At 57.9% G+C, this 25,934-nt stretch overlaps 1 protein-coding gene across 1 annotated transcript; it reads left to right on the top strand.

The window, feature by feature from the left end:
* The first annotated feature begins 4,526 nt into the window (after nucleotides 1-4,526).
* Nucleotides 4,527-24,225, top strand: MAP3K14 (mitogen-activated protein kinase kinase kinase 14). Its single transcript, XM_008060494.1, has 16 exons — nucleotides 4,527-4,786; nucleotides 5,843-5,912; nucleotides 7,428-7,638; nucleotides 7,737-8,067; nucleotides 8,167-8,456; nucleotides 9,524-9,661; nucleotides 15,731-15,860; nucleotides 16,335-16,466; nucleotides 16,850-16,954; nucleotides 18,441-18,604; nucleotides 18,975-19,125; nucleotides 21,384-21,710; nucleotides 22,080-22,186; nucleotides 22,518-22,662; nucleotides 23,502-23,602; nucleotides 23,908-24,225. Exons 1-16 carry the CDS (start codon nucleotides 4,531-4,533, stop codon nucleotides 24,223-24,225), a joined length of 2,976 nt encoding a protein of 991 aa, XP_008058685.1. The 5' UTR covers nucleotides 4,527-4,530.
* The last annotated feature ends 1,709 nt before the right edge of the window (nucleotides 24,226-25,934 follow it).

Here is a 25,934-nt window from a genome sequence, read left to right as displayed (position 1 = left end):
AGAGCAGCTGTTTCTGATGTAAGTTATATGCCAGTTGCATGCTGTTACCTCATGTAGATGGGGGAGTTGAGATATGACTTCATTTGACAAAAATGGTCCCTCTGCTCTTTAAAAAAAAATAAACTTGCAAGGCTAGAACCTGTACCTTCTGGTTCCCATTGTGGCATTTTCACTGAACACTACTTACTAAAACAGGGAACTGAAATATGATAGGTTTCAGAAAGGTTATCATCCTTGAAAATCAACATTTAAAACTTTGCTGCTTTACCTTCCAATGATTCAAAAATTCACTTAGCCTAAACTGCGTTCCTGTCCCAGAATTGCAGGAGCAGAAATTTGGCTGTCGGAGAAAACATTGCTCTCACAGCCTTAGACCAGTGCTAGCCGGCAGAACCTTCTGCAGCGGTGTGAATGTTCTGTTTGTACGGAGCAGGGCGGTCGCTATGCAGAACAGGAACCAATTCATTGTAATTAAGTGTAAATAGCTACTTGCCGCTAGTGGCTACCACTGGAACAGCGTAGCCTTGGAGCGCAGAGCGGGGGTCAAGTGGCAGTCCCTGGCCCCTTGGCATCAGGATTGTCCAAAGAACTTGAAGTACACATCCAGACCTGACACCCGGCAACTCTGGCTCTAGGAAGATGCATTCTATGAGCCCGCCTGGTAGTCTTACTTGCTGTCAGGTAGGACATGGCTGCACTGGGGGCTCTTCCTTGAAGTGAGAGCAAGCCCAAATCAGGCACTGAGCCCAGCCCTGATCCTCCAGGGAGACTTGAGCAACCTTCTAAGGAAGGGCAGACCCTTGGAGAACGTGTAGAAAGCCACGACAGCATCTTCCCTGGAAAAATGCTGAAGCCCTCCTTGAGTCCAGATTAAGAGCTTCTCCTGCAGATATGCCCAAGGGTTGATCTGGTACCACCAGAGTCATCCCTACCCCCAAACTCTCCTGGGGATCCCTGAGGCAGCGCAGGAAAGAGACCCACTAGTACAGCGCACCAGGCCTAGAGGATACTGAACGCGTCTGTCCCTTTGTTCTCAGGGGTTGTGGGTGAGTGGGTGGGCTCAGCTTGGCCCTGCTGTGTCCTCAGCCCTGACGCAGAGAGCAGTGGGCTATGTGGAGCGGGAGTGTCTGGCTGAGGATTGATTGGGTCAGGATTTTGACTTGCCTTCAAAGGCAGGGGCATCACAGGCTCCCAGTTAGTCCTCACTCTGCAGGAGAAAGAGGGACACAGCTGCAGGGCTGTGAGCTGGGTGGCAAGCCAGAGTCCGAGGCCCAGGTGAGGAGGGCCACCTGGCTAGCGGTCCCCAGCTTTATCCAGAACCCTGGCTTTTGTAGACCGGAACCAGTTAGAGGTGTGAGAGGAGGGAGGAAGCGTGTGTGTGTGTGTGTGTGTGTGTGTGTGTGTGTGTGTGTGTGTGTGTGTGTGTGTGTGTGTAGGAGAGTTGCTGTCAGGCCAGAGCGTCCCCAGAATAGCCTCTTGAACTTGAGGCTGCCAGTGAGGGTCTGAGTCACGGTCATGTGGCACAGCAAAGCCAGCCATGGAGAGGCTTAACTCCCAGCCATGATTGTGCCCCGGGAGGTGAGGGTCAACCTGTTTTCTGTGTGCCCTTTGCAAGCGCAGCTGCCATGTGCTGGGTCAGCTTCTCATAGCCTCCTTGATAGCCCCTGCTGCCAGGCTGCAGATGAGTCATCAGGAAGAGGAGGCTGGGCGCGTGGCTGCCTCACTGGGCCTTGGCTTCTCCAGGGACAAGAGCCTCTGCTCCCAGGAGGATCAGGGCCTGGCCAAGCTGCCCACCTGACCCCAGGATGAAAGGATGGCCCTGGGGCTAAGGGCTGCTGATCTCTAAAGCAACACTGGCCCGGGATGAGCCCTCCAGAACACTCCGGGGGTCCAGTGGAAGCCGGCTAGCAGAGCCCCGCTCAGGCCTCCAGGCAAGGCACCCGGGAGCCACTACTGTGCCACACGGCTCCACTTTCTTTCCCATCAGGTGGGCTCCCTCCGGGTACTCAGGACCATCCACAGGTCATGAAAAAACACTCTTTGTCCTTTGCACCCTCGTCCGCCATCAGGTTGTCTCATCAGAGCCCTGCTGTGCTGGGGGAGACTGTGTGCGGGCTGCCTCTGCCCTCAGGAGCCCTCCGTCCTGGGCGGCCCCTCCTGCAGTCTGGGTCCTACTGTTCTGCCGCACACAGGGCCGAGAGACTGTGGCAAGTCTTACCTTGGTTAGGCCTCGGTTCTCAGACAGAAACGAGGAGGTTACAGTCGTTCCACGCTGTCAGCACGCCTTGCTGCTGTCAGGCTTGGGGGTTGGAGTTTGTTCTCAAGATCTCACCTTCAGGCTCGGCGCAGTGGCTCATGCCTATAATCCCAGCACTTTGGGAGGTGAAGGTGAGAGGATTGCCTGAGCCCATGGGTTCAAGGCCGTCTGGGCAACTTGGCGAGACCTCATCTCTACAATAAATCAAAAAATTAGCCGAGTATGGTAGTACATGCCTGTGGTTCCAACTACTTGGAAGACTGAGGCAGAAGGATCCCCTGAACCCAACAGGTCCAGGCTGCAGTGGCCATGATGAGTATACCACTGCACTCCAGCCTGGGCGACAGAGTGAGAGACTCCAACTCAAATAAAAAAAAAAACAAGATCTCGTCTCCACTGGTCAAGGGGCTGAGGCCTAGTTGGGTTCTGGTTTTGTAGGTGGAGTGGGTCGGGAGGTGTGTGGTGGACTGAAATTTGATTCCAAGAAACAACCTGCCATGGAGGTTTTCTATGTCCTTGGATGTGAGGACACCCCTTAGACTTCTCCAGATCATTGAGGGACAATGACATGGCCTGCCAGCCCCTCAGCATCTGGCCTTCAGAACCGAGTTAGGTGTCCTCATGGGAAGCCAGGGCTGCTCTCAGTCCAGAGCTGGGAGGCCCTTCAAGACAGATGCAAGGGACCGATTAACAGTGGCCGGCAAGCCCTCTGCCCCACAAGCTGGCTCAGCCTTTCACAGCCTTCATTGTGGGAAAGGATAAGTGAGGCAGGTTCAGGGTCTAGTGTTTCTCAGCTTCCCACTGTCCCATTTAGTCCTCATGCCTGGCAGGGCAAGAGGCCAGAGGTGGAGTGCGGCTTCACATGGGCTGCCTTTCTGCCCCGAGAGCACGCAGGGGAGGGAGCCAGCTCGTGGGTCACCGCAGGGAAGACCATCTCCGGTAGTTATAGCTTGAAGGACCAGCCTTGCAGCAGAGAGCGGTTGCTAAGACCTGTCTACATGTAGCACCTGCTTCAGTTCTGCCCGAAGCAGGTCACACCCAGGGGGCCCTGCCCACTAGAAAGTTTGTCTTTTTTTTTTTTTGAGTTGGAGTATCATTCTGTCACCCGGGCTAGAGGGCAGTGGCACACTCACTGCCACCCCAGCATCGACCTGCTGGACTTTGGTGATCCTTTCACCTCAGCCTTCCAAGTAGCTGGAAGTACAGGTGAGTGCCACCACACCCAGCTGATTTTTTGATTTATTGTAGAGACGAGGTCTCATCGAGTTGCCCAGGCTGGTCTCGAACCCACAGGCTCGGCAATCCACTTGCCTCGGCCTCCCAAAGTGCTGGGATTATAGGCTGAGCCACCAAGCCCGTGACCAGTTCCAGTTTTTAAAAGGTTCCAGTCTTTAAAGGGTTTCCAGATGGTGGTGCTCGCACATCAGCGCTGTGCTCGTCCTTGATGGTTGTCTAAGTCTGTTCTCACAGGTGTTGGCAACTCCGACTCTCTCCCTCGCAGCCTCCCTGTAACGCTCAGGGCAGGCCAAGAGGAACCCAGAGAGGGTGGCTTCGTGTGCTTGGTTCCCCTGGCTCTGGAGATGTGGGGCCTTCCATGTAAACTCCACTCCTAGTTGCCCAAATGGAAAATGGACACTGGGGAAGGAAGCATGTGAGTTCCTTCTGGAGGGCCGCAGACAGGCGCATCTTGGGAAAGAGCCACATGCTGAGCGCCATTTGCATGCTGAGTCTCAGGCTTTATAAGACACACACACACACACACACACACACACACACACACACACACACACACACACACACACCTCCCTGCTCGGGAGCAGAACCTCGATTCCACGTTGCACCATACGTGTAGACTTGTCCTCTGAGAAAGCAAGGCCTGGGTGGGATCACTGAGGCAATGAGGCTGGGTGGATCCCCCGCCCTGTCCTGGGGACCCAAAGTGTGCCATAGGCCAACCCTCATAAAGGCAAGAAAGCACCAACCAGACATCTGTGCCACTGGTGTCCCAGAGGGAGGGGCGGGCACTCTCGCTGGACACAGTGGCGGAGTCCGTTAGCACTGGGTGCTGAGAAGACCAGGGGCCTATGCCCTGTGGACACATAGGTCTTGAGAGGGTGACTCCGTTGCCATCAGGATAAAGACATGTGACCTAACGGGGCAGAGCCCCTCGTCCCTGCCTTCCTCTGTGACACAAGCCTGACCTGTGTCCTGGACCCTGGGGTTTGGAGTGACCGGCTCTGTTTGGTCCCTCAGGGTGAATGTGAGCCTGGGAGATGGCAGTGATGGAAGTGGCCTGCCCAGGTGCCCCAGACCCAGCAGTCGGGCAGCAGAAGGAGCTTGCCAAAGCCAAGGAGAAGGCGCAGGCATCGGGGAAGAAGCCAGGCTCTGTCTCCAAGCTTGAGGCGGCGAAGAAGAGCCCTGTGTTCTGCGGGAAGTGGGACATCCTCAATGACGTTATCGCCAAAGGCACAGCCAAGGAGGGCCCCGGAGGAGGCCCCACCGCCATCTCCATCATCGCCCAGGCCGAGTGTAAGGGCCGGGGTCGGGCCGGGCCCACGTGCCCTATGGGAGGAGTCAGGAGGCTCTGGTTAAGCGTCTCAGGAGATGCACCTGGGGTCTCAGCAAGAGTCAGTGTGGCGTGGGAGCCGTCAGAGTGCCGAATAGATACAGATGGGAGCCCGGGCAGGTGAAGGCCATGCCCGTCATGACCAGCAGGGGCTCAGGAGCAGGAACGATCGGGGCGTTGCAGGACGAGCCCGCCGGCCATCGCCCTGCTGCTGTGACCTTGAGCAGCTGAGCATCTGGAGAGGCCCAGACTGGAAAGGCTGGGTCTCCTGGAAAGTCCCCCCAGGGCCTGTGGGCCCTCTCCAGCCTCCACCTAGGGGCGGCCCCGCCCCAAAGAATGAACTCCCTGCTCTCAGGTCTGCTGGGCCAGTCTCAGGGCACGGGTGAGGCCTGCTCTGGGCCTTCCTGCTTCCACTCACGCCCCCTGGAGACAGAAACTCCCAGGAGGGCTGGTTGGGCCAGGAGTCCCTCTCCCCACCGCTACCTCCAACCCAGGCAGCTTCTTGGGGCACCCTGGAGAGCCTGACCGCTCATGCTGGCATTACTCCACAAGCACACGTCATTCCCCTCCTTGCCCACTGCCCTCTGGTGGGCTTTTGGGGAGAGATGAGAAAATAAAAACTAAAATAGAACGGGTGACATCGAAATGGTTTTATGAACACACACGTATACACACTACATGCTTGCACACATATAAATACCTAATAGCTCATGTTTACTCTGCTGTCACTGTGCACCAGACACGGTGTCGAGTTGTCTTAAACTGACTGTGTCTCTGGCTTCACGGTAGGCGAGGCGAGGGGGCACCCCGTGGCCCCATGTTACACGCATGGCTGTATGAGGTCAAGCCACTCTTGACCACTAGGCTGGGAGAAGGAGGCACTGGCAGGAGCGAGCCCCAGACAGGAGGTCTGGGAAGCTGGGGAGGAGCACCCAGGAGGGATCTCCATGGTGCGCCTCTCCTGAGAACTGAATGCCCATTCTCTATGCTAATCCCACTCCCTTTCCTTTCCTTAAAAGGTGAGAACAGCCAAGAGTTCAGCCCCACCTTTTCAGAGCGAATTTTCATCGCCGGGTCCAAGCAGTACAGGTAAGGGGGTGTGTGTGAGTGGGGGCGGGCCCGGAACCCCTTCACCCCACGAGTGCCGCCGGCCCCTGGCTCCCTCGTCCAGCACCTGTGGCTCAGCACCTAGAGCCCACCCAGGCCTTCCCCGCCCAGCTGCGCTCTTCAACAAATAAACTTTCAAAAGCTTTTCACGGCAGGAGGATGGTGCCGCTGAGTCGCCTTGCCTGGACGTTGTATTTTTATTCTCCTCAGAGTCCTCAATGCACCCTTGTTTCCTATCAGCAGGAGGATGCCAGGAGCAGGAGCTACTTCCTACTGGCATGTGACTGTGAGCGTAGGCCAGAGGGGCCCCTCGCTGTCTCGTAAAAGGGGAGAGACTGCCGTGTCTTTTCTCCTGTGATGTGCACCCGAGTAAAGTAGAAGGTTGGAACCAGGAGGGTGCAGGCAGGCCTGGTGGCTCTGTGGGGAGGGAGTCGAGTGGGGCTCGGCCTGTTTCCAGGCTTTCCCCAAGATGGCTTTTGGAGACTGAGTTCAGCTTAGAAGCACTCCCCCACCACCAGGAGCTTCCGTGTCTGGAATTTAGACTGCTAGTGATAAGAAGGTTGTGAGGGGCTGCTGCCCTGGACCCAGGAATATGCAGTCTGGTCGGGTTCCTCGTGTGGCCCCAGGTACCTTTGGCCCAGGGTGGGGATCCCGGGTGGGCACTTGTCTCGGCTGCCTGAGAGAATCCCGCAGGCCTCCAGCAGCCCCAAGGCTGGGGTCCGTCAGCCTCCTTTGTAGAGGCAGGAGATGAGGCCAAGGGTGCGTGGCCAAGGCCTGGGCTGTGCCACAGCTGCCCCTCAGCCCTTTCAAGAGGCTTCCTGTCGTCAGCTCCTTTGGTACTTGGCAGGGATCCCAGCCCAGATAGAGCCACGGCGGTGACGGACCCCCAGCTCGCAGAGAAGGGCAGACCCCTGGTGCCAGGGAGCCGCCGGGTGGGCCGTCCGTGGTCATGTTCCTACTCACCTTTGATGGCCACCAGGGACCCCAGGCACTGTGGGGTTGGAGGCCACCCACTTCACCTGTTCCTCCTTATGGAAGGCCGCAGAAACAAGCTCGAGTTGGTCAGAGCTCGGGGCGCCTACTTCAAGTGTGGCCCCTCCTGGGAGCTCACCTGGGCAGCCCCACATGGGGAGCAGTGTGTGAGAGGTGTGTGTCCGCCGCCACCCTCCCTGAGAAGGGCACGCATGTGCCTGTCGCCACGGTAACACATGTGGCTTCTGGGCAGTTGCCCTGGGGCCAGGCACTGAGGTCGACTTTGAAAATGAATGACTTCACTGAAACCTCATCTCCATCCCATGTGGCAGAAAAGACTACGCCCATTTTATAAGTGAGAAGACCGAGATTGCTTGGAGTTTAGGAACTTTGCCACGTTCACACCTGTAATGACAGAGCTGGGATTTGACCCGGGGTCTGTGGGACTCCAGATACCATTGCCTGAGCCCTTCCACCTTTTCGCCTCCTGGTGCTCAGCGTGGGGGCCTGTCCCTTTCTTGACAGCCAGTCCGAGAGTCTTGATCAAATCCCCAACAATGTGGCCCACGCAACTGAGGGCAAGATGGCCCGGGTGTGCCGGAAGGGAAAGCGTCACAGCAAAGCCCGGAAGAAACGCAGGAAGAAGAGCGCGAAGCCTCAGGCTCACGCAGGAGTGGCCTTGGCCAAGTCACTGCCCCGAACCCCCGAGCAGGAGAGCTGCACCATCCCAGTGCAGGTGAGGCCGCCGCCCCTGCCTGGCCGGGCTCGTGGGCCTCAGGAATGACACCTGAGCCTCACCTGCCCCATGTCCTGACACCCATGTTTCCCCCACAGGAGGACGAGTCTCTGCTAGGTGCCCTGTATGTTAGAAGCATCCCTCAGTTCACCAAGCCCCTGAAGGAACCAGGCCTTGGCCAGATCTGCTCTAAGCAGCTGGGCGAGGGCCGGCGGCCAGCACTGCCTCGTCCAGAACTCCATAAACTCATCAGCCCCTTGCAATGTCTGAACCACGTGTGGAAGCTCCACTACCCACAGGACGGAGGCCCCCTGCCCCAGCCTACTCACCCTTTCCCCTACAGCAGGCTGCCCCATCCCTTCCCGTTCCACCCGCTGCAGCCCTGGAAACTCCACCCCCTCGAATCCCTCCTCCTGGGCAAACTGGCCTGTGTAGACAGCCAGCAGCCCCTGCCCAGGCCATACCTGAGCAAGCTGGCCTGTGTAGACAGCCAGCAGCCCCTGCCCAGCCCACACCTGAGCAAGCTAGCCTGTGTAGACAGCCAGCAGCCCCTGCCCGGCCCACGCCTGAGCAAGTTGGCCTGTGTAGACAGCCAGCAGTCCCTGCCTGGCCCACACCTGGAGCCCAGCTACGTGTGTCGAGGCCCCTACAAGCAGTTTTCTGTGGAGGAATACCTGGTGCACGCTCTGCAAGGCAGTGTGAGCTCGGGCCCGGCCCACAGCCTGGCCAGCCTGGCCAAGACCTGGGCGGCAGGGGGCTCTAGGCCCTGGGAGCCCAGCCCCGAAACCGAGGACAGCGAGGGCGTCCTGCTTACGGAGGTAACTCATCTCCAGCCCTGTACACACACTGCCACCAGCAACCACAGGGCGGAAGCCCGCTGGGGTCAGGGCGGGGCCTGCCATGGAAGAGGGCAGCTCTCTGAGCCAGCTAGCCTGGGGAGCTTCTCATCAGAGTCCCTCCCACCACTGGTGACAAGTCCAGTGGAGGACAGTGCCTGCAGGCGCAAGGCCGTCTCTCACCACCACCACCCCCACCCAGTCACTTTCCACAGCCCTTTTAGCTGCTCCTGCTCTTAGCCCTTCTGGTATCGCCCATGCCTGCAAGTGCTGTGTCCTGTGTGAATAGCAGAGGCACTGCAAGCAGAGGCCTCAGGCCAGCAACAGCCTGAGATGCCATCTGTGACCACCTGAGGCTGAAGGCGAGGACAGGGCCTGTCCTTACCACCCCTTTCCCTCTTCCTCTGGTCCTCTTCCCAGACAACTTTGTAACTTTCAATTTTACCAAACTTGCTCTGTCGCCCAGGCTGGAGTGCGGTAGCACCATCACAGCTCACGGCAGCCTCGAACTGGGCTCAGGTGACCTTCCTGCCTCAGCCTTCCGAGTAACTGGGACTACAGATGTGTGTCACCATGCCTGGCTATTTTTTATTTTACTTTTTGTAGACACAGGGCCATGAGATATTGTCCATGCTGGTCTTGAACTCCTGGCCTCAAGCATCCTCCTGTCTTATCTCCCAAAGTGCTGGGATTATAGGCTTGAGCCACCACGCCAGGCCTCCATCCACTTTAACCTCATGCCTGGACCTTGTTCCTCTCTCTCTTCTGTTTTCTAGCACCGAGTTACATTTCTTCACTGCCCATGTTGTTGGCAGTTCTGTTTCCATCCCACAGTCACGGTCTGAGAGGAGGTTTGGCATCACACGGGCCTCCTCTGGTTCCTCTGAGCCACTCTCTGGGACTGTGCGCCTCCAGCCCTGCCTCAGGCCTGGGGGCATCTGGTTGTGGGGCTCAGCTCAGCAGTCCTGGCAAGGACCACCAGCTGGAGGGCCATCCTCACTGTTGCCCTTTGACCCTTGACAGCAGCTTCTCTCTCCCGCCAACCCCAGAAACTCAAGCCGGTGGATTACGAGTACCAAGAAGAAGTCCACTGGGCCACACACCGGCCCCGCCTGGGCAGAGGCTCCTTCGGAGAGGTGCACAGAATGGAGGACAAGCAGACTGGCTTCCAGTGTGCTGTCAAGAAGGTAGGCCCTGGCACAGGGAGGCCCTGGCAGACAAGGAAGGCCTGGCAGGGCTGGTGCATTCGCTCTGCTTTCTGTCAAGGACAGTCGCAGGGTGGCCGCGGTGTGACTCGTTGGCAGAGCAGGGCTGTTGCTAGCTGCCCTGAGTTGGCTGAAACTGGAAGGGAGCCATCGGTCACATGGCCTGGCCTGGCCTGCCCGCTGCCCTTGGTATGGGTGACTGTGACAGGCAGCGAGGGAGGGAGCACACAACCTTGGTGTGGAAACACAGAATGGGCTACTCCTGACATGGCCGGGCCCTGAGAGCAAGTCAGAACCTGGGAGGTGGCAAGGTCGTCATGAAATCCATGCCAAGCTGAGCCCCTAAACCACACGGTGGGCCACTCCACACCTAGACCAGAAGGCAAGGAGGTTGGAGGCTGTACCATCAGGTACCTCCTGGGAAGAGGCTGTACGATCAGGAGCTGCACAGATCTGCTGTAGCTGGAACTCTTTCCATGGCCAGGCAGACAGTCCTGGGAGAGTGCCACTGTGAGGAAGGGGATGGCAGGAGCTCAAGTAGCTGCCTCGTGGCAGAACAGAATTCAGACCCAGGTTGGTCAACCCGGAGTTCAGCTCTGAGCCACTCTGCAGGAAGGGGGGAGGAAAAGATAGACTCAGGTCCTAGGGTTTTGATTAGAGGCAGAAGACATGAACCGTTTCTCCCACCCTCTATCTCACCCATGTTAGGCCTGGAGACCAAAGAGGTGGTGTGACGGCCCAGGGCCGCACAGCAGGGCCCAGAGCTGAGGCCCCTCCTGTGAGATCACACTGTCCAGGCCCTGGGGAGACTCGCCAGTGGTAGCAGCTCCACAGACCTCACCGGGTGGCTCTGCTCCTCGTCAGCCTTTTAGCCTCAACCCCAACTCAGCTCACTTGGATTGGAAACCACCTTGTCCGTGGCCCAGGCTCTTAGGTTCAAACTCACACCAGAACCTCAGACAATCTCTGTGGACCATTGTCGTGGCCTCTTGGGCAGGGTGAAGTGAGCTCAGAGATGGCTTTTGTTTAGGGGACCTGTATCAAAGACACTCTGATCCTCAAAAGGAAAGGCTGAGTACAGCTGGAAACCCAGAATCTGAAATGCTCCAGGACCCAAATCTTTTTTAATGCCAGTGTGATGCTCAGAGGAATATCTGGAGCACTCTGGATTTCAGATTTCCCAACCAGGCTTGCTGGTCTAACATCCAGATTCTGAAAATGCCTGAAATCCAGACATTCAGATAAGGGATACTCAATGTGTAGCCAGACCAGACAGGCCCAGCACACCCAAGCCCCATGGGTAGTGTGAAAGGCGTGGTGTGCAGGTGTTACCCCAGACCTCAGACGCCTGTGTCAGACAAGCGAGATCTGCCCACCCACCCCACAACAGAACACAGGCCCAATGCGTGCCCGTGCGGGTCATCCTCCACTTGGGTGCCACAGCCACGCACCTGACCTGCACAGCTGCAGCCACCCTCCCTGGGCCACTGGAGAAGGCCAGCTGTCCCTTCCAAGAGGCAATGGGAGGAGGGCAAGAGAGTGTGAAGTGTCCTGAGCCGGACAAAGTGCAGGGAGCTTAGTCACCGGCTTCTCAGCTGTTCCCCTGCTGAGGCCCTCGGTGTCCCAGGCAACAAGGTAAACAACCCCATTAGTGGAAGAGGCCAAATCTTCCATCCCCCCACACCCCCCAAGGCAGTGGAGAAAGCTCCCAGCACGAGGCATAAGGCATGGGCTTCCTGGCATCGGAGCTGCAGCTCAGGCCCCAGGGACTCGGGATGACTCCTTTGTGGCCCACCCAGCCCCTCTTCTCTCCCAAGGCAGTGCAGTCCTTTAGGGCTTTCAGCTAGAAGACCACAGGCGAGCAGTTCCCTGATTAGGGGTGGGGACTGGCAGGTGGGCCAGGGACCAGAGGCCAGGCTGCACAGAAATCAGGGCAGAGCCAACCCCTCCGGAGCTCTGGAGGAGAATCCAGGGCGGAGATGCTACATGGCGGTGCTGGCACTGGCCCAGGGTCTAATGCAGGGTTTCAATTTTGTTAAGGTTTTGTTGGAGCTTACTTTCAATTGTAGACAAATATAGGCTCATGATAAAAGACCTAGCTGGCCTTTCATGCTTTTTGACAGCCAGCATAGAAGTTCTTACCCTAGTCAGCAGATGGAGTCGTAGGACCTGTGAATTCCGGGAATGCCATTTAAGAGTGTGTTTGTGTCGTGTGAATGGGTACACACGTTTTTGCTGGGGAAGGGGCCATATTATTTTTCAGATTCTCAAAGGGGTCTGTGGCCCAAAGAGGGTTAAGAGTCGTTCATTTGAGCACATCTGGCTCGAGCATGGTGTTCCGGGAACCTCCTTTTGGCTCTGTGGCCTTGGCCAAGTCAACCCAGCTGTCACCAAGCACCTGGTCTGTGTCAGATGCTGTGCGGGGGCTGGGGACAGAGATGTGGAGTCACAGGCCTGGCCTCAAGTGGTAACGGGATAGGTGTTCGCATGGAGTCAGGATGGGCAGCCCTTGGCCCTGGACACAGGTGAATGGGACGGAGCCAGGGATGAGGCGAGAGACCCCAATGGAGGAGAGAATGTGAGGAGGAGCCTCTGTTATTTATGGACTGCTGTGTGTGCCGTAGTGTGTCAGTCACTTCCTCGTAGTTTATATTTCTGGAATCCAAAACGCATAAGCCAGCCATTATCGCCCTTTTTGCTGATGAAATAAATAGATAAGAACACCCAAGAAAGCAAGAGAGGAGAGTTCATGAGGAAAAAGGGGTCCCTGTGCTGAGCAGGCAGGGCGGGTCTTCTGCACTTGAGGTTAGCTGGTTGCCAGGAAGCTTCCCCCTGGGGCACCTGCTCCTGCAAGTAGACACACTCTACACGGCCAGGCTAAGCTGGAAAAGCCTCCCTCCAGTCAGGCTTCCCGACCAAGTCCTGGCTCTGATACTTTAATGCCCAAGGGCCTTGGCAAGTTATCTGTCAGCTTCCTCATCTGTAAAATGGGGAGAAGGACCCCACCACCTCATAGGCTATTGTAAGATCCAAATGAACACTTAGGAAATGCTTACCAGAAATGAGCCGAGCCTGGTGGCTCACACCTTGGTCTCAGCTACTGGGGAGGCTGAGGCGAGAAGACCACTTAAGCCCAGGAGTTCGAGGCTGCAGTGAGCTATGACCACACTACTGCAGTCCAGCATGGGCAACAGCAACACTATTACAAAAAAAAAAAAAAAGAACAGAACAGAAAAGCTCAACCAGCACCTGACATCTGTCAAGTGGGCGTTAAATCTCAGTTCTCATTAACGTCCTCTTCACAGGCCAACCCCTCCCTTGGCAGGTAAGGAGGTCCAGGGAGGAGGGAGCAGGAGGCGGCCAGCCTGGCCTGGATGCTTTCTCCCACCGGCTCCCTCCACACTGCCCTTTGGCTGGCTTTCTCGGCTGGCACAGATTCCTGAAGCCCCTGTATTTTGAAGTGTCCCCTCCCAGTTCCTTTGGTCTGTGTGGCTGGAAATATTTTTGACTTTGCTGGGACCCTCCAGGGGGTTCACAGTCTTTGGAAAAGTTGAAGCTATTGTCCTCTACCCTGTAATATCTCAGGAACGGTTTGAAGGCACCCCGGGCCAAAACAATACCCAGCCATTCTGTTTGTTAATAGTGAGGTCAAACTGTAAGTCCTTATACTGACAATTCAGCCGCCATTTAAAAAGCCACATGCAGCAGGGCTCAGTGGCTCAGCCTGTAATCTTGCACCTTTGGGAGGCTGGGGTGAGTGGATTGCCTGAGCCCGCGGGTTCGAGACCCGCCTGGACAGCGAGACCTTATCTCTACAATAAATAAAAAAATCAGCCGGGCGTGGTAGCACGCGCCTGTAATTCCAGCTACTTGGAAGGCTGAGGCAGAAGGATCGCCAGAGCCCAGCAGGTCGAGGCTACAGTGGCCAAGAGCGGCCACTGCACTCCAGTCTGGGCGACAGAGTGAGACTCCAACTCAAAAAATAAAAAATAAAAAAGCCACACGCAAGTCAAAAGAAACCATGTGCTTCCAGCCTCAAGCAGCCACGTGACTCCCGGGACGTGTTCTACTGGACACTGCAGCCTTCTGTTCCTGGCCCACAATCCCCCTGCAAGTCCTTTTGATTGTAGCTGCCCCCAAAGCCTGGCTTTGTGAATAGCCATCAGGGCCATCATGCACCCCGGCTGAAGCCACACGGTCTCGAGCGAGCATTCTCCCATCCTGAGGGGCTGAGTAGGGCGTCCCCCTCCACGGGAGATCTCCACGCGGACCTCAGGCTCCAGCTCACGGCTCAGAAGTGTGAGGTCAGTCGTGTGCCAATCATGTCCTGCTGGCAAACTCACTCCCACTCCAGTTCAGAGGCCCTTTGAGCCAGAAACACAGACAGAGTTCACAGGAGGGGTTTGCCACACCAGGTAGCAGGTGGCCAGGAGAGAGCCATTTCCGCTAATGGGCAGAAGTCCAGAACCAGCATGGGTGGAGCTCCCATTGGCCAGGGCCGCAAGGGCTCCCACAAGTCTCTTCCAGGTCAGGGCAGTTGCTACTGGCACCCCCTGACAATGCCACTCAAGACTTACAGGAAGCTGGGCTCAGTGGCTCAGCCTGTAATCCCGTGCCTTTGGAAGGCTGAGGTGAGTGGATTGCCTAAGCCCGCGGGTTCAAGACCCGCCTGGGCAGCGAGACCTCATCTTTACAATAAATCAAAAAATTAGCCGGGCATGGTAGCACGCGCCTGTAATTCCAGCTACTCGGAAGGCTGAGGCGGAAGGATCGCGGAGCCCAGCAGGTTGAGGTTATGGTGGCCAGGAGCAGCCACTGCACTCCAGTCTGGGCGACCAAGTGAGACTCCAACTCAAAAAAAAAAAGACTTACAGGAGAACTACCGGCGGCCAGGAAGGACAGGGCTGTGTTAGGTGTTTGATCAGCTACTCTCACGGGCAGCAGGAAGTGGGCAACTCGCAATTCTTGAGCGCTCCTGGCCCCTAGGACTGGAGCTGGTCATCACCCCCAGACTCTTTAGCCAGGAGCAGATGCCACTGGCCTGCCATTCACAGACAGAAGCATGCACCCATGGTAGGTATGCTGCCTTGTCACTCAGGCTGGAGTGCAGTGGTGTGATCACAGCTCACTGTAACCTCAAATTCCTGGGCTCAGATGATCCTCCCACCTTGGCTACCCCAAAAGCTGGGACTACAGGCACACACCACCATACCCAGCTAATTTCTGTATTAATTTTTTTTTTTTTAGAGACAGGATCTCACTGTTTCCCAGGCTGGTCTCAACCTCCTGGCCTCAAGCGATCCTCCCACCTTGACCTCCCAAAATGCTGGGATTACAGGCATGAGCCAGCATGCCCAGAGCTCTGCCTTGTTTTAAATGGTCAAGCCAGGATCCAAGCCCAAGATATTTGTACCCAAGGCCTATTGCTTCCCCACACAAAGAAGCAGGTGATCCCAGACCCACCAGTCCCCAGTGGGAGTAGCCTTGGCCAAGCCCTTCCTTGGAAGGCTTTTTATGTGCCCAGATGCCAGGTGCAGTGAATACATGTGGACATTTTAATCCTCTGGGAAAGCGATGGGTAATTCTAATGAGGGCTCTGAAAAGAGCTGAGATGCTGAGGCTCAGAGGCACCTAATGGAGGCCAGGTCTTGACAGAGAAGGCAGAGCCCAGCTTCTAAGTGTAGGTACGGGTGTGGATGAACAAAGGTCCCATGTAGAAACTGCTGGGCATTTGCAGAAAATGTCTGTGGGGGGCCAATCTGAGGGAAGGCAGCATGCCAGGAGCCCAGACAAGGAATGTCGTTTCCATGTGACTGTGTGTTTGCACATGGTCGGCACCTCAAAACTTCAGAAAGTACATGAAGTTCCCCCTGACTCCAAGGGCGTGGGGACACAGTTCGGTCCCTGAGGGTCCAGTGGCCAACCAGGCCCCACTGGGCCTCGACATCATCACGGAACACCGGCAGCCTGCGTGTGGAGCTCCGGGGGTCTGATGAGATGCCAGGGGAGCCCACCGGCCCCCCGCCAACGCAGCAGCCTCGGCCCTTTCAGGTGCGTGTTGAGGTGTTTCGGGCGGAGGAGTTGGTGGCATGTGCAGGCCTGACGTCGCCTCGAATCGTTCCTCTGTACGGAGCTGTGCGGGAAGGTCCGTGGGTCAACATCTTCATGGAGCTGCTGGAAGGTGAGGAGCCAGGGTCCCCCCCAACTCTGAGAGTTCAGGGCCAAGCTCCCCCCAAGTCTTGGCCAGGCTGACCTTGGCCGCCGGTCAGCACATTTTTCCATCTTGACCCTGTGACACCTGCAGGAGGGGCCTGCTTCTCCCCCCAGCCCTCCCCCTGCCCGGGCCCCGTGTAAAGACTGCCCTTGGTCTCCCCCTACCCCCACCCTGGCCCTGTGCCAAGACCATCCTCACCCCCCACCAGCCTGGCCCTGTGTAAAGACACCCTTGGTCACCCCCCCATCCCCACCCCAGCCCAGTATCAAGACCGCCCTTGCCCCCCAACCACCCTGGCCCCATATAAAGACTACCCTTGGTCCCCCCATCCCCACCCTGGTCCAGTGTTAAGACCGCCCTTGGTTTCTCCTCTCCCCCTGTACCCCCGCTCGACCTCCCAGGCCCTGCATCCAGACTGCCCTTGGTTTCTCCATCTCCCAGGTGGCTCTCTGGGCCAGCTCATCAAGCAGGAGGGACGTCTGCCGGAGGACCGTGCCCTCTACTACCTGGGCCAGGCCCTGGAGGGGCTGGAGTACCTCCACACACGGAAGATTCTCCACGGTGACATCAAAGGTGCGGCTAGGCCCCTCCCTGGCGCTGTCCTGGGCCCGCGGGCCATCACCCATGCCGGACCGTGGACAGGACCGCCCGAGGGAGGGGGAATGTTCTCCAGGCCTCAACCTCGCTCTGCAGTTTCCGGTAGGCGGTGCCCACAGAGACCTGAGGCCCAAGTGCCTACACTGTTCGGGGGGCCGGAAAGAGCGCCTCCCCCTCCAAGACCTGCCACCTCCATTCTGAGTGGATGCCCTCCTCCCCTCGCCCCTGCTTTGTGGAACACCCCAGAAGCAGCAGCTGCCACGCAGGGCGGGCCAGAAACTGACCGTACTGGAGGTCCAGACCAGAGCACCCAGGGTTGGCTGGGCCCCACGTGACTCAACTGTTCCTCTTCCTGGCAGCTGACAACGTGCTCCTGTCCCGTGATGGGAGACGTGCAGCCCTCTGTGACTTTGGCCATGCTGTGTGCCTTCAACCTGATGGCCTGGGGAAGTCCCTGCTCACAGGTGAGGCCCTGCCGCCCCTGCCCACGATACACGGGCCAACGCCTGCAGCGCTTCCCACAATGGGAGCCAGGCTATAGGCTCTGCATGTCCACCATGTGTCGAGGCCCTTTGACCAGCCTAGCGATGGTCAGGCTCTTGGGGTGAATACGATCATGGACGTCACGTGCTCGTGCCACGCTCCCGCACACAGGAAGGGCACAGCTGGGCACTCTCTCCCTGGTTCCAGGCCTTCTGCCTTGGAGCATCCCCATTCTGGGGGCTGTGTTGCGAGCTTGTGACCCCAGCTGTCTGTGCCTCTGGGTGAGGTTAGCTGGACGCCTGGTAGGCAACCAGAGCTCGGCCTGGGCACCAGGGCTGGGGAAGTGTCTATTTCTAACTTCTCTGATTATTAAAATAATCCACACTTGTTGCAAAATATTCACTGGGTACAGAGCTAAGTGTTTAAAAGAGGAGGAAAAGTAGAATCTCACCTTGTCCAGGGAGAGAATCATGGGTATTTTAAATGAGTCCTTCCAGGCTTTTTTTCTTGTGCCTAGTTAAGGCCATTGTAGCACAGTTTTGTGCACCGTGTTTTCAGTTTATAGTATTAAGTATAAAATGATACATACATATTTTTTGAGTCGGGTTTCTGTCGCCCCGGCGGGAGTACAGTGGCATGATCACAGCTCACTCTGGCCTAGACCTCCTGGACTCAGGCCACCCTTCCATCTCAGCCTCCTGAGTAACTGAGACTACAAGCATGCCACCACACTCAGCTAATTTTTTTATTTTTTGTGGAGATGAGGTCTCACTATGTTTCCCAGGTTGGTCTCAAACTCCTAAGCTCAAGCAGTCCTCCTGCCTTGGCCTCCTAAAGTGCTGGGATTACAGGTGCAAGCCACTACACCCAGCCCATAAAATGATTTTACCCGAAAGAAAGCAGTCTTCTAGAAGTATCTGATTATGTGTTGTTAAGGACTGTGTTGGTAATTCTGAAGATGGACATCTGACCCCAACCTTAAAATAACTTTAGTGGACTTTTTGTTATTAAAAAAATCCTATCTTTTCCAATATCTTTTGAAGAAAGTAGAGCTAAGCACATTTTAAATACAAATCACCAGGAAAAAAACAGTTAACATCTGCCATGGATTCTTCCAGTCTTTTATGCATGTACGTTTTCTGTTATTGGGTGTTTTTCACTCACTAATATTTCAGAAATGTCACACAGCTCGCTGGTCTCCTTCAACCTAAGATTCTATGCCAGCCCATTTCACAAAGCACTTCAAGGTTTGGTCCAAGGGCCCAGCCGCCTTCTAGGCAGCCCATTGCTTCATGCCTACCCCAGCCAGGTCCCGCTGGGCTCTCTCTGCAAGTTGGACCTGGCCTTTACCAGTATGTTTAAAGAACTTTGACAGAGACAGAGGCAGGAAACCCCAAGAGTTAGCTAGGGTGGGTACGGCCTGTGCTCTGGCCGTCAGTGCCCGCCAACTATGTCCTGCCTTCTCAGGGGACTACATCCCGGGCACTGAGACCCACATGGCCCCCGAGGTGGTGCTGGGCAGGCCCTGCGACGCCAAGGTGGACGTCTGGAGCGGCTGCTGCATGATGCTGCACATGCTCAACGGCTGCCACCCCTGGACTCGGTTCTTCCGAGGCCCACTCTGCCTCAAGGTCAGCAAGGGCGCCGACCGTGGGGTGAAGGGGGCAGGGGTGGAGGGGGACTTGCCATCCATGTGGGATCCTGGCTTAAGTACGGGGCGATCCAACTGGTAGCCATGTTGTTCATACAGGGAACGCCCCTCCACCCACACCTGGAGCACCTCCCCACCTCCCTATGGGCCAGACCTGGAGAACACAGGGCCTGGCTCCTTTGTCCCTTTTCGAGGAAGTGTACCAGCCCTTGCTCTAGTAACCTCTCCATTCCTTATGACAGACCCCATCCCAGCGTTGGGGTGAGGGGCGTGCCCGGTGGCAGAGGGCAGGAGCAGGTGCTGGAAGGCGAGGGGGAAGGTAGGCCTCACCCGATGCCTTCTGCCCCCAGATTGCCAGCGAGCCTCCGCCTGTGAGGGAAATCCCGCCCTCCTGTGCCCCTCTCACAGCCCAGGCCCTCCAGGAGGGGCTGAGGAAAGAGCCTGTACACCGAGCGTCTGCACTGGAGCTGGGGGGCAAGGTCAGCCGGGCACTGCAGCAAGGTAAGAGCTGTGCCAGGGACTCCCCTAGGGAACAGGGTGCCAGGGGCCGAGGAAGGAGGCAGAGCAATACGCTCCCCTCAGAGCCTCAGTTTCTCCATCTGGAGCAAGGGGATGCAGCAGTCTTGGGTTGGGAGGAGGTCACGAGATGTGAGCACACACACTTAGACTGCACCTTGCAGCGAGACCATGCCCAGGCGACATGGGGCTTCTGAGGAGCAGAGTCACAGGCGCAAAGTGCTTCCTCTGTTTTCCCAACCACAATCCACATGGCGGACGTCTGACACAAGCTGCAGGGCTCCTCCCACCAGCAAGTGGGCTGTTGGTGCTGCAGCTAGTGCCCAGCGTGTCCCTCACTCGGTTCTGCCCCAACACTGTCTACCTGGAGGTCGTGTCTGAGCCCATGAGTGAGGGCTCAGGCCCATACCTGCCTCCCGTTCGGCCGCAGTGGCAAGTCCAGGCTGTCCCGCCAGCGCTTCTGACCGGCCTGCTGTAGATTGGCGATCACACGACCCCCCTGAGGTTCAGTTCACTTGCTAGAGCAGCTCCCAGAACTCGAGAAAACACACAGGTTCGTTATAAAGGATATCACAGAGGATGCAGATGAAGAGTTTTGTAGGGTGAGGCATGGGGCAGAGGTGGGGCTTCCGTACTCACCCGCCACCCCCCCCAGAAGCTGCCACATATCCTGCTGTCTGGAAGCTCCCAGCACTGGCCCCTTGGGTCTTAGGGGCGTCATTACATAGGCATGGCTGGTTAAATCACTGGCAATCAACTTAGCTTTCAGGTCCCTCCACCCCCCAGAGGTAAAAGTCGGGCTGAAAATCCCAGCCTTCCATCATGCCTGGGTCTCTCCAGTGATCAACCCCATTCTGAAGCTGCCCAGGGACCATAAGTCTGTCATTCGCATACAAAGGACGTCACTTAAGAGACTCTAAGGATTTTAGGAGCTTTAGGAAGTGGGTTGAGGGCAAAATATGTGTTTCACAACATCATAAGAGCTGTATACATTGTCTCACACCTTAGTCCCAGCTACTCAGGAGGCTGAGGTAGAAAGATTGCTTGAGCCTAGGAGTTAAGAGACCAGCCTGGGCAACATAGTGAGACCGCTCTCTACAAAAACATAGCCAGGCATGGTGGCATGCACCTGTTGTCCCAGCTACTTAGGAGGCTAAGGCAGGAGGATCACTTGAGCCCAGGCGTTTGAAGTGCAGTGAACTGGGATGGTGCCACTGCAGTCAAGCCTTGGCAGCAGAATGAGACCCTAATTCAATCAATCAACCAATAAATAATAAAGAATTGACAACAAACAATCGCAAGGGTTATGGCATGTTAACAGAGATTCAAACTCTTCAGGAATCAGAAAATACAAGATAAAGCCAGGTACCACTCAAAGTCATTCGATCAAAAGCAGAAGTTGGTAGCACTGAAGTCGGTGGGGCAGCAGGACTCAGTGGGCACTGTGGGACGGCACTGGACAGGGCTGCCCACTTTGGAGGCTGCCTGGCCGCACTCCACAGGCATCTGCAGACTGCAGCCCAGCACCTCCGCCCCAGCTGCACTGCCACTGCCACAGGAACGCCGCCAGATCCTTCGGACAGGCAGTAGCTTTGTTTGTGGGATGAGAGTTGGCTACAACTAGGGTCCCTCACTGGGAGGGTGGCCAGGCAGAAGGTGGGGCGCCCCGTGGGGCAGCACACTGCAGTGATAACTGCCCGGTGCTCAGAGCCACGCAGGCGATCTTATAGCCATCCTGCTGAGTGAGAAGAGGACTCACGGAGCCAGCCCTAGAACTTGGCACCAGTTTTATAAATTACCAGTTGATAAATAGAACAACGCACGTTTGACAAGAACACTATCAAATCAAGAGTGACGTCTGGGGGGTGGGCAAGGGACAGGCAGTGATGGGGAACAGAGAGAGACCCTGCATAGCCCCTCACCCAATACTGACCTGCCCCCCAAGCCAGAGAAACAGAGCCTCAGGGAGCAATGACTGGAGATGGGCAGGAGGAGGGAGGCCAGCACCCCAGGAGGTCAGAGTCGGTGCCACCCGGAGCTGCTTTAAACCTCTGTACTCCACAAGCTCCTGTCTGGGGTATCTGTGGTTTAGAATTGGCTGCTGACACCTAGAAGGACATGGAGCCTCCCCCTGTGCGAGGGACTGTCTTCCTGAGGCCTCCGGCGCCACCACTCCACCTCTATGTCGCCTCCCCCACCCTCCCACATGCCCACCTGGCCCTCACCCTCTTGCTGTCTCACAGTGGGCGGTCTAAGGAGCCCCTGGATGGGGGAGTGTGAACAGCCGAGACGTCTGCCAGACCTGGCCCGGCCCCACCCGAGCATGCGAACCCAGCCTGAGCTCCCGCCAGCCGAGGACGCGGCGCACCGGGCCCCTCAGCTCCAGCCTCCACTCCCGCCAGAGCCCCCAGAGCCGCACAAGTCTCCACCCTTGCCCTTGAGCAAGGAGGAGTCCGGGATGTGGGAAGGCTTGCCACTGTCCTCCCTGGACCCGGCCCCTGCCAGAACGCCCAGCTCACCAGAGCGGAAATCAACCCCCCCGGAACAGGAGCTACAGCAGCTAGAGACAGGTACAGACCACCTGCACCAGCTGGACCTGCGCCTCTCCTTGCCCTACGGGCCTCCTTCCAGCACTCTGTCCCTGCGGACTGTGCAGCCAGCCTCCCCCGGGCCTCCCACACCCGGCCTCCCATCGCCAGCCTCCTCTAGCCCCCCACAGATGGGCTCACAACCAGCCTCTTCCGGCCTCTCACTGGCAGCCTGCCTCCTCTGGGATCTTACAGCCAGCCTCCTCTGGCTTCTCATGTCCAGCCTACTCCTGGCCGCCCACAGCCTGCCTCTGCCAGCCTCTTAGCACCAGCCTCTCACATCCAGCCTCCCCCGACCTCTCGCAGCCAGCCTCCCCTGGCCTCTCACTGCTGTCTCTGCTCGCCCTGCAGAGCTGTTCCTGAACAGCCTGTCACAGCCGTTTTCCCTGGAGGAGCAGGAGCAGATGCTCTCGTGCTTGGGCATCGACAGCCTCTCTGTGTCAGAGGACAGCGAGAAGGTGAGCTGGCGGCCAAGCGTGGTGCAGGCTGGGTGCCCCCAGCCCTGTGTCCAGCTGGTAGATGGGCTGCATCCACGTAGCAAGTGAAGGGGTGGTGGGCATCTTCCCTTCCTCCTGGGAGGGTCCCCACCAGGACAGGGGGTCATCACGCTCCTGAGAACTGGGGACCGGGCTGCTGACCAGGTGGCAGCAGGGTACCTTCGTCCCCAGGAAGTACTCCCTCCCCTCCCAGCCTCCCCAGAGGCACCCAGAGCCCCTGTCCCAAGTGAGGCCGAGGCCAGAGATGGCCGCCAAGCCGGGACCTGAGTCTGTGCCACTCTGGCCATTCCAGAACCCCTCCAAGGCCTCTCAGAGCTCCCGCGACACCCTGAGCTCCGGCGTGCACTCATGGGGCAGCCAGGCTGAGGCTCAGAGCTCCAGCTGGAACGCGGCGCTGGCCCGAGGGCGGCCTGCCGACACCCCCAGCCACTTCAACGGTGAGTCCAGGTCTCTGGCAGATCTGCCTGGACTGGGGTGCCGCAGTGGTTCCACCCCCTTCCCCTGGCACAGTGGGGTGGGAGAGGTTGGTGCTGGGTCCCAGAACTTGGGGTTCCTGGCTCATCAGTCAGGGCAGAGCAAAGGTCCTGATCGCCCCCGGCCTTCCTGAGGGGGCCGTGGAGGCCCGTGATCCCCCACTGGGGCCGCCGGAGTGCCAGAAGGGCCCCGGCCTGGGAGGGCAGTCTCTCCTGGCCTGGACCCAGGAAGCGGAGCAGTTCGTGTCTCCTGAGGGGAAAGGAGGGAACAGGACCTCTGAACACAGTGGTCCAGGACTCCACACCAGGCTGAGTGGCATCCTTCTCTGGGCGCCGGGATCGGAAGATGAGATGAACAGCGAGTGACGCCTCCATGTTCAAGCTCGGTTATGTAGGTTCTGTTGCAACTTGACAATGGTGTCAGCAGCTCCCCTCCCTGGCGCTCCCCAGGGCCGGCATGACCCATGGTATCAGGCCCCCACGGCCTGGACAGAGGCCGCCTCAGCTCAGAACAGGCGAAGCTGCTCACAGTCTGATTCAAGAATCTGTGCGTTCGGCTCCACGTGGTGTCCAAGTGGGAGCACGGCCTCCCCAGGACCCAACCTCAGCTCTTGCCACGTGCGACCAGATCCCAGGTGTTGTCACATCAGGGCTGTTCATCCTGGTTTCATCTCTGGGGCTTCATCACAGCCAGACCTGCTGCCCCTTCACGGGCAGAAGGACTGTTCACCAAAGGTCCCCAGCCCCTGCTGGGACCCTGCATCTGCGGCCATACTCTGACAGCTGCCTTGCCTGCCTTCCAGGTGTGAAAGTCCAAATCCAGTCTGTCAACGGCGAGCACCTGCACATCCGCGAGTTCCACCGGGTCAAGGTGGGGGACATCGCAACTGGCATCAGCAGCCAGGTAAGGGGGTGGGTGCATGCTTAGGGCCAAGTCCCAGAGGCTATGCACTCACCCCACCCTCCAGGAGGAAGGTGTTCCAATAAGCAGGAATGCGGGCATGGTCGCAGGTTTCCCCAGGACCTCGGGGCAAGTCTGGACGTGGTGACCCAGGGGTTTTCACCTGAGCCAGGTAGCATTCTTCAAGCCTCCAGAAGAAGACAGACAGTGCCCTCAGGGATGCCTGCTTGTCTGGAGAGAGGCATCTTTACATGGTGGCTTCTGGGCCCCCGCCACCATTTCACCACACTGGTTTGCTCCACCCCCAGATCCCAGCCACAGCCTTCAGCTTGGTGACTAAAGACGGGCAGCCTGTTCGCTACGACATGGAGGTGCCAGACTCGGGCATCGACCTGCAGTGCACACTGGCGCCTGACAGCAGCCTCGCCTGGAGCTGGAGAGTGAAGCACGGCCAGCTGGAGACCAGGCTTGATGGGCTGAGACAGTCGGCCCGCTCCTGGGATCTGCCCTCCCCTGGCCCTGTGGTGGGCCCAGAGCCTGACAGCAGCAAGGCAGGGGGAGCAGGACGCTGCCCGGATTTCCCCCTTGGGTCCTGCCCAACCCGCTGCAAGCACTCCACCGCGTGAGGGGCAGCAGGAAGGAAGGAGACCCTTTTCTCAGGAGCGAAAAGATCTTGTCTGCCCTGCTGCCTGGGGATGTGACTACATGCTAATAGTCAGAGAGAGCAGCTTCTGGCCTGGGACAGGAGGGGTGGGTGCACCCATTGGCCCATGGGCAGGTTGGAGGGTATCTGTGTCGAAAGGCCCCAACCCAGGTCGAGCGCAGCCCCGGGCAGCAGGCATGCTGCCCATGTGCTAACGGGGCCTCCAACCCTCGCCTGGCCTTTCCTGGCCACCCAGCTCCCTTTTGGATCTAGGAGGAAGGAGCGCCTGACCCCGGGAAGTCTTCCTGGTAGAACACACCACACTTCTCAGGGGTTGCAATACGGTCCTGAGTGGAGCTCCAGTTCGGCCAAGGACCTAAGAAGGTGTTGAAGTGAAGTAGTTCTCAGTGCCAAAGCACATGCCCCTGGCTGCCCATCCCACTCTTCCCCAGAGCCACAGACCCGGCACTCCCCTGGCCAGCTGGCACTCAGTTCTCTCATCTGTAAAGGTGAAGGGTGGAGCAAGACCCACCAACAGGAGCGGTCTGTGTACTGGCGTGCTCGATGCTAAAGCCTGACAGGTGCTGCGTGCCCCAGGCCTGCTGTGACATCCAGCACCACCCCCAACCCAGGAGCACAGCTCCGCCTGGCCACGTCGTCCGCACCCTGACCCCTCACGCAGGGCACCACCAGCGACACTTTGCACTCCGATGACCTCAAAGCACTTTCATGGCTGCCCTCCAGGAGGGCAGGGCAGGGCTGATGGATAGCAGGCCAGGGAGCGAGGGCTCGGTCCTGGCCTGTCCACGTGCCTGGACCCCTCAGCCCCCTTCCAGGTTTCTCTGAGATGAGCACCCTCCCCCCCCCACCCAGCCTCTTCTCCGGGGAGGCTGCTTGGGACTCCCGTAGCATTAAGTCAACTGTGAATTGTGGCAGGAGGGGCGCCGAGGCCCTGGGGGGAGCTCGTCCGCGAATCCACCGAGGCAGCCTCTGTCCAGCTGTCCTCGCTGAGCAGCCACCCCGGGAAGAGGCCCTAGCACAGGCAGGGCCTCAGCCTCAACCCTGCAAGAATGTGCGTGGGAGAGGACACTTCATAAGCAATAAAGTTTGGGGCGATGACATGTCTAGGCCTGGTGTCCCTGCTTTGCCTGCCTACTCGGTGGCCCTCCCACGCCGCCAGCTGCCTGCCTTTGCTTTCTTGGTGGCATCTTCTCAAGTCTCCCTTGTCTTGGGCAAGGGCTTTCAAAGCCTTTGAGCAGGGCTGCTTTTCCCACCTTCCCTCCAGTGGGTGCTTCCAGTCCCACCTCGGAGCTGCCCATTCAGACCAGCTAGGCAAGATGCCCCACCCAGTGGTGGCAGGGAAGTCCAGGCCAAGCGCTGCCAGGCTGAGGGTAGGGGCAGGAGGATGCCCAGGCCCACACACTCCATGCCATTGACCCGGTCCGGCAGCCCGGTATCACCAAAGGGAAATAGGGGCTGTCCCCACATGGTGGTGCCAGACTCAGGCAATGCCCTCACCCAGCCCCCTGTCCCTGAGGCCTGAACTCCGGCCCCTCTCAGCTGCCTCGTCAGTACCCGCATGGGGTCAAGGGTGATTTCCCGCGAGTGAGTTCCTTGGTCATAAGAGGGGACCTGCCTGAGGACGGCTGCCAGAGCCCCGCAGATGCCTCGTTTAATGCGGCGTGTGTGTGT

Source organism: Carlito syrichta, unplaced genomic scaffold (assembly GCF_000164805.1).
Source record: "Carlito syrichta isolate Samal-C Ts95f unplaced genomic scaffold, Tarsius_syrichta-2.0.1 Scaffold304632, whole genome shotgun sequence".
Taxonomy (NCBI): domain Eukaryota; kingdom Metazoa; phylum Chordata; class Mammalia; order Primates; family Tarsiidae; genus Carlito; species Carlito syrichta.
The sequence above is the reverse complement of the archived record's forward strand: the minus strand, read 5'-3'. Positions and strand labels throughout refer to the sequence as shown.